The 13,049-nt window shown below is 34.7% G+C and overlaps 1 protein-coding gene across 2 annotated transcripts in view; it reads right to left on the bottom strand.

The window, feature by feature from the left end:
• DPH6 (diphthamine biosynthesis 6) overlaps nt 1–13,049 on the bottom strand; it is a 183,825-nt gene that overhangs the window by 115,827 nt on the left and 54,949 nt on the right. For both annotated transcript variants that reach the window (XM_030948760.1, XM_030948761.1), the window contains exons 7-8: nt 9,794–9,888; nt 3,928–4,015 (exon numbers count right to left, since the gene is read on the bottom strand). In XM_030948760.1, the coding sequence (XP_030804620.1) occupies nt 3,928–4,015; nt 9,794–9,888 (183 nt within the window). The remainder of the gene's footprint in view (nt 1–3,927; nt 4,016–9,793; nt 9,889–13,049) is intronic.

The following is a 13,049-nucleotide window of genomic DNA, read 5'->3' as shown; positions in this document are numbered from 1 at the left end:
CTCCCACACCCACTGTACATTGTGATACCAACCTAATTTTGGATCAGAGCCTGCATGCATGCATACACTTAACTATATTCACATAACTCATGTCATTGATGCAAGTGTGCTCAGAATGAAGTTAAGCAAATGCACAAGTGTTCCAAGATCCAAATTCTCCTGTTGAAAAAGCCTTGGAGCTAGGACTTTGACTGATATAGCTGAAATTCCATGCAGTGGTCTTTTATGAAAACAACAGATTGTCTTTTTAAAAAGCTTACATTCTCTGCTACAGAAACTGGTATAAAAACCTATCACAACACAATTCTAAAACTGATAACTCTCCCACTGAGCAGCAATGAGAATACAGTGGAGCAGAGATCTCAGAAGACAAAAGATTATGATAATCTCTTTATTCTTTGTGATGTACCTTCATAATAGAACTCCTTGAAATAAATATAATGAGAGAGAGATCACATGCATCTTGCATTATTTTGAGTACAATATACAGAATCATAGGAAAGAAAGTCCTTTACACCAAAATACTTTCAAAAAAACGTATCTTCATTATGAAAAAAAACCTAAAAATTATCTTTCCTCAGAGAACTGGACTGAATCTGCAAGCAAATAGAGTAAAAAAGAAAATCCTATATTTATTATCTTAGTGTTTGAAATAAATCAGAACACAAAAAAAAGTTTTGTAGTATTTGTTATCAAGTCTTGAAAACAAAACTGCAAGGGTTATCTATATTCTTATGATGCAGAAGGGAAACTAAAGGTAGCCTAGGAGAAGTATTGTTCAATGATGACAAAGTATTCAAGTATTCAAAAGATGCTACCCACAATGCCATCAACAAAACACGTTTTGAAACTTGAAACTCCTTATTTTCCCTGACATCACTGACAAAGTCTAATTCTACAGCTAAAGTTCTAAATGTAGATTAACTAAAATAGTTAATGAGGAACTGGCTACAATGTTAAATCATATATAACCTGCAGGATTGTGTTCCTTTAGTACAAATGGCACGCAAATATCTCCTGAAAACCTTTCCTAAATTTACAAGCGTACAAGTTACAGAACTCTACAAGTGTTTTAAAAATCTTCTCCAAAATGACCTGAACAATAGATCTCCTGCCATTTAACAGGGAAAACTGCTTGCACTTCTGACATGTGTTTTGGCTATAAAGTCAAGATCTTTTACAAACAGGAAAACACAGTATCAGTTTATGATAGGTAATATAATGCAATGGTCCATTATAAGAAAAAGGAGCAGCAGGCATGATTCCTGTGTCTGTTATAGGCAAACAGGCTCCTTTCTTCTGCAAAGCGTAGAAAGAAAACTACGTGACTCCCTCTAATTCTGGACTATTCAAACTTCAGGGGCTGCAGTTTCCCATGTTGTATTGTTTGATATGTGTGTGCTCCTACTCACTGGAACTTGGAAACAAAGTATTCATTATTAAATGTGGGAAAGAGCAAATCTGAAACCATGAAGAACAGCTAGTATGTTCACTACTGTCATCGGAAGTATGCTCCCACCAACAGAAGCTCCAACAGCTTTAATTTCTGCTTCTGATCTTTACAAAGCCAACACAATAAAGTTAAAGGAATATAGGAGAAAGTAAAAGCAACTTAATCGTGCTGACAAACTAAAAAAAAAGTTTCACAGTTGTATTTTTCCTAATGGAAAATACTCAGAATTTAACTTATTGAGTAGAAGGCCAATACACCCAATTCAAAGATTCTAGAATATGCTTCAGAAATTGCCTCCCACAAAAAAAAACCATTCTAGATTTTAAGTGTATGAAGTGACTATCTTGGCATGGTAAAATATTGATGAAACTAGGTATCTAGATTATAGTGGTGACCTTTTCACCCTAAAGTAAAAGAAGCATTCCCAAATTTTGAGCATTAGTGTTTTATTATCATTATTTTTTATTCTTAACGGGTTTTTTTGTAAAATGCCTACAAAAATTGTTTACCATATTTTTAATAGTTTTAATAACAAAATATAGTATTTATTTCTTTAGCCTTTTCTGCATCTGCACTATTTATGAAAGAAAAGTGGGTGTGTTTAAAAAAAGCTTCAGTTATTATGCAAAAAACATCTTGAAGTTGCACAGAAATATATTAAACCAGAACAGTGAGTACAATGTTATGTTCCCTTAGGCACAAGGGCTCATTTTGCTGCCAGAAACAATCTAAACCAAATTTCTAGGCAGGCTTTGTAGTCAAACATGAAGAGATTTAGCTAAAGAAAATGCATTATAGAGGAGGAAAGACAGCAGAGACCAAGATGCACCAGCTGTAATTGCAAAGTGATTTTAAAAGTAAATTCAAGGAATGTAAAATTAAGACCTGTGGCAAATAACAAAGACAAAATTAGTATACAATTCAGTTAAAAATATGTTTATCTCACAGCAGAAATGATAACAGAACTGATGTCATAATACTTATTGGAATTACACTTCACTGTGGAGTCTATTAATATTTTCTACAAAGTGCTTACAAAAATGGCTTTACACATTGTTCATAATGGTGTGTTATTTTTCCCAATTTTCAGTAATCCCTTGAAAGGCTCAAACTAAAATTAATTCACCTTCTGAAGCAGTTTTTTTCCTGGAGTACTTCATTATTATGGGATTGGCTGTTAAGTGCTGAATACTAACTGATACTTAAATTTTTCCACAGGCTTATAGGCACCAAATAGTGATCAAAAGTACAATACTACAGGCATATCAATCTTGAAGGCACACCTTTATTATTTTGTAGTTAAATGATGCTAACAGTTATGGTCTGAAAGACTGACTGCTTCTCCATATTTATAACTTCTCAAAAACTTAGCTTATTTTACCATGACATAAAATAATCTATAGCCAAAAAATATTAACGCTTTTACAAAAATCAGACTATTTTCCTTTTAAATATACATTAGTTTATGTACCAAAATTTAGGGCAAGCTGCTGCAAACCTCACCCCTTGAAAAGTGGGACAGGGTTGTCTACAATGGATTGGAAATACGATTTACTACAACACTGCCTGAAACTGTGAGGCTTTAACCAAATCTAAAACATCTACACAAGAAGGGGAAAAGAGCTGCTGAACAGATAAAAGTAAAATCTTGATTCCTATGTCAAATGTTATGCATTTTAATATGATTTTTCCTCTGATTTACGTAAAGCTTTGTGGTTTTCATTTTCCCTAGCCTGTCACATTGTAGCAATGTATGGTACATTTTAGCATCAAGTTTGCCATGAGCAATAAACTCAGTGCCCCCAAAGAAATATCAATATATTATCAGTCTCCCCCACCATGCCACATTCCCAATTTTTCCTTTATTCAGTCTATCTGGTGTTGTTTCACACAGTTGATATCCTTTTCACAGTCGCCCACACAAATATTTAATGTTTTATTTTTGAAAGAAATCCAAAACTAGAAATTGACAGGATGAAATACAATTTACTTTCCAAGGCGAAGTGAGGCCATCATGGAAGAAAAATACTGAAGTATTTTATCTGTTTGGAACAATAAAATTAAAAAAAAAAAAAAAGGAGAGGGAAGAGGGGATGATCTATTGAAGATAGATGATCTATTGAAAGACATGCAGGAAATGTTGCTTAAGAGACGTGAAATTTGAAATACCAATAGAATAATGTTCTGTAACAATTTCTGCACTTCTGTCATCAAAATGCAGAAAGACAAAAGAGCACCTTGAGGTTTCGAGATGAAAAATGCCACACAAATATACTACCTGCATTCATTCCTTGATACAAGTGTGTTTGATCATTCCTAGCGCAAGTTCTGAAATTCAGCTAAATATGTACATTGTTATTCGAATGTAACACCTACATGAGAATATGATGGTTCAGTCCAAACTGTGACAAAACAACACAACCAGAAAGCATGCATATATCTTTAAAGGAAAAGAACACTTGCAGGCTACTTGCCTTATTCTCCAGGTGTAATTTTAAAAAATGAAGGTAGGCCACAGGTGCAAATGCATCAGCTGAATGCATGACCACCTTGCATGAATCTCTGAAATACAAAATTTTTATCATTATATAGTATATATATTAGAGACTATATCAAATAGTGTATATATAGAGAGAGAGACAACACTTAGTCACTGTATAACACAAAATCTAATGTAACTCATTGAAAATCTATTAATTTCTTACCAATGTTTTCATATAAATTAAGAAAAAGTAGTTTGTTATATAAAATCATATTGTTGAACGATACATTGCCTTCAAGAATTTTCAATTTTCAAAAGGAATAAACTATACTTCCTGTGTGAGCTGGCACAGAAGATGTAGCAACAACCATAAAACCACAGAGGAAATGCAAAGATTAAGTTTGTTTTCATTACCTCACCACTTGGGGCCCCTGAAGCAGCATTCAGGCAGGGGCACAAAGGAGGGACATGGGCACTGCAGAGACTTGGTCCATGCTAGAGCATCACCAAACCTGCAGGTCTCACCTGCATTGCACAGGTGCAATATTCCACTGCTTTGATCTTTCCCACAGCCAGGCAGGAATCTCAAGTGTGCTTAACAGGGCCCTATAGTCTATCACAGGCCTATGCTATCTAAACACAGATGCACTACTCATCCAACACATGAGGCCAAAAACAATTACTATGATACATGTGTTTTTGACACCCCAGCTGCAAGTCACTTGAGAATATTTACAACTCTCCTTGCTAATCTTCCACTTTTTTCCCACGCTTCCAGACCAATACTAAGAGAATTAGTTAGCTGTAGTCTATGAAAGTATAAACTACACTGTGTTTTAGATTCCAGAGATTAATACATAAAGCAATCTTTAAATTTAATCAACAGGAAATTCTTCAAAAGTCCATTGTTTTGATAATGTTCCAGGGATTAGTTTCTGAAGTATTAACAACATACAGTATTGCATACTGAGAAATTGACTGATCCAGCCATCTTGCATCTGATAGTGAAGACGACTAGACACAACTTTTTAATGCCAAATGTGTTGGTAACAATGTTAAACTTCCTGTGTGCTGATTCAAATTAGTTAATTTTAGTTTTCGTTTTTACAGACACAATCTGTCACACTTTGATTCACAAGAGGCAGTATCTGTTATATCCATCTGCACAGTTTTACTACTTAAGAAAAAGGTAGCTCTAAGAAACAAACATCAGAAGGTGAGAAACTCAAGGAAAACATAAGAGAAATTCAGATGCAGTAAAAGAAAATCTGAAAGTTGTTGAAAGTAAGGCTAAGACACACATAATTTTCCAGAAACCATGGTGCCCTTGGTACCTTCATAGTGTTCAAAGAGATGATACAGACAGATTTCTAGTAATACCACATAAAACCAATGCAAACTCAAAGCAGTTGAAGCTTTGGCCAGATCCCAGTTCCTCAACAAAAGTGTAAAATTAACAGAAATGCCTGTTCTATAAAATGTGTTTTAGGATTTAATAATAACAAAATGTCACAAAATAATGATAAATACCTTTAACATAAGAAGATCCATTTTAAGCAAACTTTTAAAGTATTTTGATAAATAGGCCTCAGATTCATTCTTGAGAGTAATTATCAAGATTCTTTATTATTAAAATAGTTTATATTTAAGATATAAGATACTTTATACATAGTTCCTTCAGATTAATATAATTCTGTTCAAGTGACAATGATGTCTTCTAATTCTAACAGAAATAGGTAGAAAAAATAGATGGAAAGCAGAATAGTTCTGTTTAGAACCAATTAGTCTCCAATTAAAAAACCTAATCAAGTCCTGAACTTGACAGTGATATCCAGTTTGGAAAATAGTAAAAAAAACCCCAACCAACTCAAAACACAGGAAAATCAGAGATTTAAAATTAAAAAAAAAAAAAAAAATTGTGAGACCCCAATAAATTCTACAATGCCATTTCACACTAAAAGCCTGAATTTTGAGTAGGAACTTGACTACCTAAGATGATTCATGTTTGAATGTAATGGAAACAGAGGAATTTTGTTAAGGAAATTATCAGAAGTCTGAAAAAAAGGAAGAACAGTTGAAAAACTGTCTCAATCAGCTATTTGTTTTGAAATCAAAATCATCTGATCTCTCAAGACTTCTTGAAGATCTAGAAAGCATCCAATCATTTTAAAACACTCTGTAACACTTTCTCAACACAAATATATCAAGCTAGAACAAGACTGAGAGTACAATTATAATTTTATAATTTTGCTTTTAACTCCAAACCTAGAATTACAAACCTAAACACAGAGCTTTGTAAGGTATACAAAGGAAAATGGTATTTCCCTAATATTTCAAATGGGACAATTTCCAAAAGATCAAACTATTCTGCATTCCATGAAAAAAGAGGCCTTTATCATAAGAGCAGATATAAAAATGCTTGGTACATTTCAAACACTGAGAGTAAGAAAGCTGACAACAGGATTATAATAGACTACCTGGAAAAACCAGATAAACCCCAATCAGACTCTAGTTCAATATTTTGGTTGCAAGATTTTGCTTTCACTACTAGATATTGTTTATTTTCAAATATATGTTTCACTCAATCTGTCATGCTTCCTTTCTGAGGTACATTTTTGAATGAAGACAGAGAAGAATGGCAAGAATTCAACTTAACATTCAGAAGCAAAAGTCGTCATACAGTCTTGCATTAAAGAGACTCCCATTTCTCCATAGGAAGTAACATTCAGTGTTGTATTTTATTTTCTCCTGAGCCAGCATATTTTTTATTTTGCAAGGATATAATGTAGAAACATATCTTGCCAAGTTTGAGAGGGCAAAAATCATTGTCCAGTGAAAACACTACCTGCATGTAGAGTTATAAATAAAAGGCATACTAGATTTTCTCCTGTTCTTTTAGGTTTATGTGGCAAGGTTTTGGTGGCAGGGGTTAGTGTTTAGAAGTGGTCTCTATGACATGAGACCAAGGGATGTTGAGCTCATCAGCAATATTGGTGTCTCAGTGATAACATATTTTTAAACAATGCTGCAACAGGAGTGAGAAAAACATGGTAGTGACAGCCCTGCAAACACCTAGGTCCATGAAGAAGCAGTGAGTGGAGGTGCTTCAAATACCAGGACAGATTCTACACAGCCTGTGGAAAAGACCATGGTGAAACAGGTTGCTCCCCTGCAGGCAAGGAAGGACACATCAGAGCTGATACACACACTGCAGTCAGTGCAGAAACCCACCCAGAAGCAGTTTTTCTGACAGGACTGAGCCCCATGGAAGACCCATGAGGAGCAGTCTGTTCCTAAAGGACCAAACCCCATGGAAAGCACATACACTGGAGCACTCTTGAAGACCTTGCCTGGTGGGAAGGACACACATTGTAACAGTTCATGAGGGAGCCATGGAAAAGATCCAAACAGGAGCAGGATAAAAGCGTGAAGAGAAGGGGGCAGCAAAGACAGTGTTACGAGCTGACCAGGTTCATTCTCCACTTCCTTGCACTGCTCACTGGGGAGGATGCAGAAAAGTCAAGAATGATGAAGTTAAGCCTGGGAAGAACAAGGTGAGAAGGTATATTTGCTTCCCACTATTCTACTTTTTTTAAAATGTATTTATTACATTTGGCAATAAATTAAATTAATTTTCCTCAAATTCAATGTGGTTCCCCATTACAGTACTTGGTACATTTCTCTCTTCTTGACCTACACATCTTTTCATCTTATTTTTTCTCCCTGCCTTCCTAAAGAGGGACAGAGCAGCTTGGTGGGAACCTGGCAGCCAGCCAAAGTTGATCCATCATACCTGTTTGAAGGCAAAAGTATTCTTTAATCTCTTCCTCAGACACTTTTAACTCGGGAGATGTTTTGGAGTTGTTCAGGAATTTAGGGATCTTGAAAATCCTTACAGGTTTTAACCTCTAAGTTCCAATGTTTACAACAACATTTAAGCTTTAAAAATTGCACCAGGATTTAGTCCTGCTTTAGGAATGGTACTCCCAAATTCAGTGCCCCCACTGGGACTCTCCAAAACCACACACTTCTCTCTTTCACTGTCCCCTGCCTCGGCTGTCCCCTCTCCACGTGGTGGCATGGAGTTGAGAATTGGAGGTGCAAAAGGCCAAGATCATGGGTTCAGATAAGAACAAGTTACTGGTAGAAGCAGCGAGATAAAAAATGAACAATAACAGCACAATATTAATAACAAAAGAACACAATCGTGAGTGATTCACATTCAAAAATGCTCACTAAGAACCCTGCTGCAATGAACAATACAGATGGCTCCCCCTCTGCCATGTTTTTTTTTCAACTGGGAGGAATGCTCCTCTCTCAGAGAGAGGGAGAGTTCCTGAGTCTCTTTCCCCCCAACCCTGGCAATGGGTGAGGTCCTATCAAATAACATTAGGGTCCTTGGCCAGACTGCCTCCCAGCTACTGCAAAAATCTAAACCTGGCCTAGCTGAAATCAGGGGAGATGTAGACCTGAACCATGTATATCTAAACATTTGGAAGATCTATTAGCAGAGTCAACATTACTACAAAGTCTGTTTAGATTCAGTGTATATGAAAAGCAAGAATACAAAGTAGAAAAAAAATTCATAACTTACTTACAGAAGAAATGATAAAATATATTTCTGTGAAGTTCATAAATAAAACTCATTGAAGAAGTGTTTAGAAGTCCACTGTGCCATATATATATCATTAAATACTCACTAATTTAAATATTTGATATCTATTTTTTGTGCTTTTGTTTTTAACTTCTATTATTTGGAGTATCACCAAGAGAAATAAAAACAACTCAGCCATACCACCTCTGCTTCAGCTTTTCCTAGTCACTTGAACTGTCTTTATATCACTGACAACCAGATAAACATTTAGAATATAGTATAATATATTCCTACTTAAACTGTTCCTTGATTGATCCCAAACCAAGGGCATAATCAACCAGTATTTCAGTGGACATCTGCCAGATTAGCTGCCAATGCTTTAACCACTTCGTCTATTATCTTCTCCTCCCAAATGCCATGCAATGAAATGGAGGTTACAGTTCTTGGCTCTCTATTCCTTACATAGACAGGTCCCAGTCTTACAGAAAAGTGAAACAAATGGACATGCACCATGAAAGCATTACTCATGTCTATATGCTCCATAATCTGGACCTGCTCTAAGATGACTGAGAATCCATCACCAATACATGATTACTGATCTGTTTACTTGTTTCAGAAAAAGAACAGCAGTCAAAATATTTTACATGAAGCAAACAGGTCTAGCTACTTAACAGACTTATAAGAAACAAGACACAAGTATTTTCCACAGCTCACTACACAAATTTTAGCAATTAATGTCAAAGGAATAAACTATTCAGTGTAATGGAGATGTATTCATACAACGTTTGTATTTAAAATATCCTCTAGTAATTGAAGAAAAGTGTTTATTGTTATCATTCTAAGCTACTAAACTTACACACACACATATACACAGTTAATGGAACCCATAGGCTACTGAAGTGGCACTTTATCAAATTTAGCTGTAATGATAGATAAATATTACAGGCAATTCACACTTCATGAAAGGATAAAAGTGTCAGTGTATAGGTACCAGTTTTACTGCAGGCCATAATCAGCAAGTAAACGAAAGTGCAAATGTCTGAAAAGTTTATAGCCCTCTATGAATGCCTCATGTCAGGTATTGATTTAGGTCTCCAGAGGACTTTGCCAGTGTTAAACAACACGAGTGTCTGTGAACTTAAAGAACATGTTTTATCTCTGCAGATGCCATGAGTTACCTCTTACTACCTCCAGTTGTCTCGAACTAAATTTTAAGATGCTCCCATTGCTTTAATATAAGGAAATAGAAGAAACTGCTCCTTACACAACTATTTTCTTCTTAAACAGAGGACAGTCCAGAGTGAATGTTTCATATTCTCCTCCTTCTCCACAAACATGGACTCCATATTTCTCAGAGAGCTATCAAAAAAGAGAAATTGAAACATGTAGGTATTACACTAAAGTTTATTAAATGCATTTTGCTGAAAATGTCAAAACCAGTACAAACTGATTGCTAGCTGGGGTTAAACCACAACATGTACTTTCTAAAAGACTATGCACTACAAGGCTGAAAAAACCCAATTATCATACAGTCAGGTCTTGATTTCTTCATATGCCTATTACAGTGATTAAAAATTACCAAAATATTACATTTTAAGTAGAACTGGCACTGTAATGTTTAAATTAAAAAATTGATTTCTAGTTCTTTCTCAGTGGCCACAAAAGCTTGTTCAGACTCCCATACTTGTCTTTCTTTAGCATATCTATTTCACTTGCAGGAGAAACTTTTCCTGTGAGTCAACACAAGAAGTAGCACTTCACATAGAAGTATACAATGAACACATTTTTTGAAAACAGATTCAGAATTTGTGTTCTATGTTTAGGTAAATATTCTTGAAAAAAAATCTAACAAAACAAATGAGAATTTTCCAAGTCAAAAGCAAAAAGCTAAAGAAAGACCTAAAGAGAAACATATTGTTTCTTCTATAAATTGTACTTAATATACTTTCTAAATCAACATATATTTACAAATATTCCTGAAGCTCTGGATATCTCACTTAAATACATAACTAGATAAACTGAAGCATTCAAAATACTAGACTTGACTATCTTAATTAATTCCTACTTTACAAATGAGCAGCTGTGGAGCATTAACCAAAGTTCTTTTGCTGGAGTAAGGAGTGCATAACTGCTCAGTAGCTCACTGTACTACTGTTTCAATGTACTGTATTGATAGATACTAATCAAGCACCAGATCTGAGCATGGGGACACCCTCTCTGTCTGCAGCAGAAATTCATGTCCTCAGCAGCAGAATATATCACCTTATAATGTGTCACTGCAGTGATTCAAGCCAAACCCTGCCCAGGTCTTTTTAACATTAAACAAGCACTAAAATTCTGCTTTAAGTGACTCATAAGAACTTGAACTGCAGTCCTTAACTCCACTGCAAACACCAATGTTACTTTTGGGAATATTTACTTAACCCCCTTATGCCTTTTCTTAGAGGAACAAAAGCCCATCTATGATGCTTCTGCAGTCAAAGTAGAAATTCAGTTATCCAGAACATCAGAGGGCTAGAAAAAGTCTGTCTGGAGGCTAGAAGATAATTCCAAATCTGCTGTTTCTTTTGAGGCAAACATAAGACTGGGATACTTATACATCTAGATTACATTTTTATATGGTTACTAGAATATTTGTGTAGCAAGTCTATTACACATATTCAGATGATACTGTATTTTTATTGTTGAAGCTGAATGTAGTTCATGTTACTTTACAGTTCTCTTTCAAAGCTTCTTACTTAAAAACTTCAAAGAGTGTTTATAACTTCAGTTACTTAAACCAAAGGCTCGAATCATCTTCAGCCATTATTTTGCAGAAAAGGAAAATGCTCTGAGAAAACAATACCTTGGTAATGTCCTATGTGAATATTTAGTTGTGTGGTGCTATAAAATCAAAATCTCTTTTGGAGCTTGTTTGAAACATTTTTTCAGTGTCTTGTTATGAGAGTTATTTTTAATTTTCTCTTTCACATTTTCTATCAAAGAAAAGGAGCAAAAGAGAACCTTTAATCAAGTGCTCATTAAAAAATTACACTCCTGACATAAAAGAGAACTCCATCTGTCAACAATGGCAACAAGGTTTCTATAGGACAAATACATCAGGAATAATTAATGTCGATGCAACAAGAATGGACAACCTACAAAACAGTTAGTCAAAATCTTTTATCCTTACTCTATTTGGAAAAAAACCCAAAAAACCCTAAAGAAAATGATTAAAAAATTGAAAGAGAGAAAACCAAAAAATATCTTTTTAACTGTAACCTTTACACAGTGAATACATGGAGTGACTGTTTACAAATCACTTTCAAAATTGGTAGCTCTGCTTGTAAACAGTGTCTTGAATAATTATTGGCAATTAACATAGAATACTCAGAAGATGTAAGACTATTTCTTATCTTTGTTGTGAGAAATTCTCATTTTCAGTATCACTGGCTTCAACATCATTCTTGACACCAATTATACAAGGTGCTAAAGGGTTTTCAGTTCTCACAAATGTCAACAAGACCAAAAGATATTTAGCAGCTCATAGAACAGATCCTTAACGTTCATTTAACAAAGTCAGTAATATTTTTAAATGTCATCAATGGCATGAGAATTTTGCCTGTTAATAATTTAGAATATTAATATTATTTGAAGACTGATTATTTGGGTTTGCAAATTGGATGCTACATTAATAATAATAGAACAGCATGGACTCTAAGTTTTATGATTGCTAAATCTGCCTTCTAGTACAGATGAGCCAGAAAACTGCAAATTTACAAGTCAAACATAACTAATTGCAAGTAATGCAAGTACACTTTAAACTCCAAAAGAAATCTATGATGAAACCATCTTCCAGGCTACACAAAGTTTATCTTAAGTACACAATGAGATATAGGATATACATATAAATGAGATACATATAAATGACCAGTCCAAACATTACCTGAAGAACAGTCTCTTCCTACCTTGGGAATGAAACACCAGAATTAAAGCTTCCTTAACTTTCATAATCAAAGATAAATATTTGAATTCAAGTACTTCCTTTTTCAAGTGAAGACTTTGTTCCCAGACAGAATATGTAAGACTTAATAAACCCTTATATTTACAGAAATGCTCTTTTACATCAAGATGTTCTCATCAAATTTTGAGGCAAATAAACATTTTCCTATTGCCTATTGGCAGAGCCAGAATTACAGACGAATATAACGTTAATGTCCATTTGCCATTCCATTAACAAATTCAAAGGACAGTGGGATCACAACCTGAGACATAAGTTGACAGAAAATTCTTCAGTGTAAAAAGCTGGGACTCCTGTTACAGAGGAAACATAATTTCAGAACTGTTATTCTTAAAATTTACTTAGCTTGATGCTTGATGCTCCTACATCAAACTTGAAGAAACCTCAGGTACAAAATCTGGTCTTTTTTCTTTTCCCTACTTGAATGATTTTTCTTTAAACAAATCTACTAGCTCTGCCACCAAGCATTACCCTGATATGAGGACACACAGTCCTTTGCACAGAATCAAATACATCCTCA

The sequence above is a fragment of the Camarhynchus parvulus genome, chromosome 5 (assembly GCF_901933205.1).
Source record: "Camarhynchus parvulus chromosome 5, STF_HiC, whole genome shotgun sequence".
NCBI lineage: Eukaryota > Metazoa > Chordata > Aves > Passeriformes > Thraupidae > Camarhynchus > Camarhynchus parvulus.
The sequence above is the reverse complement of the archived record's forward strand: the minus strand, read 5'-3'. Positions and strand labels throughout refer to the sequence as shown.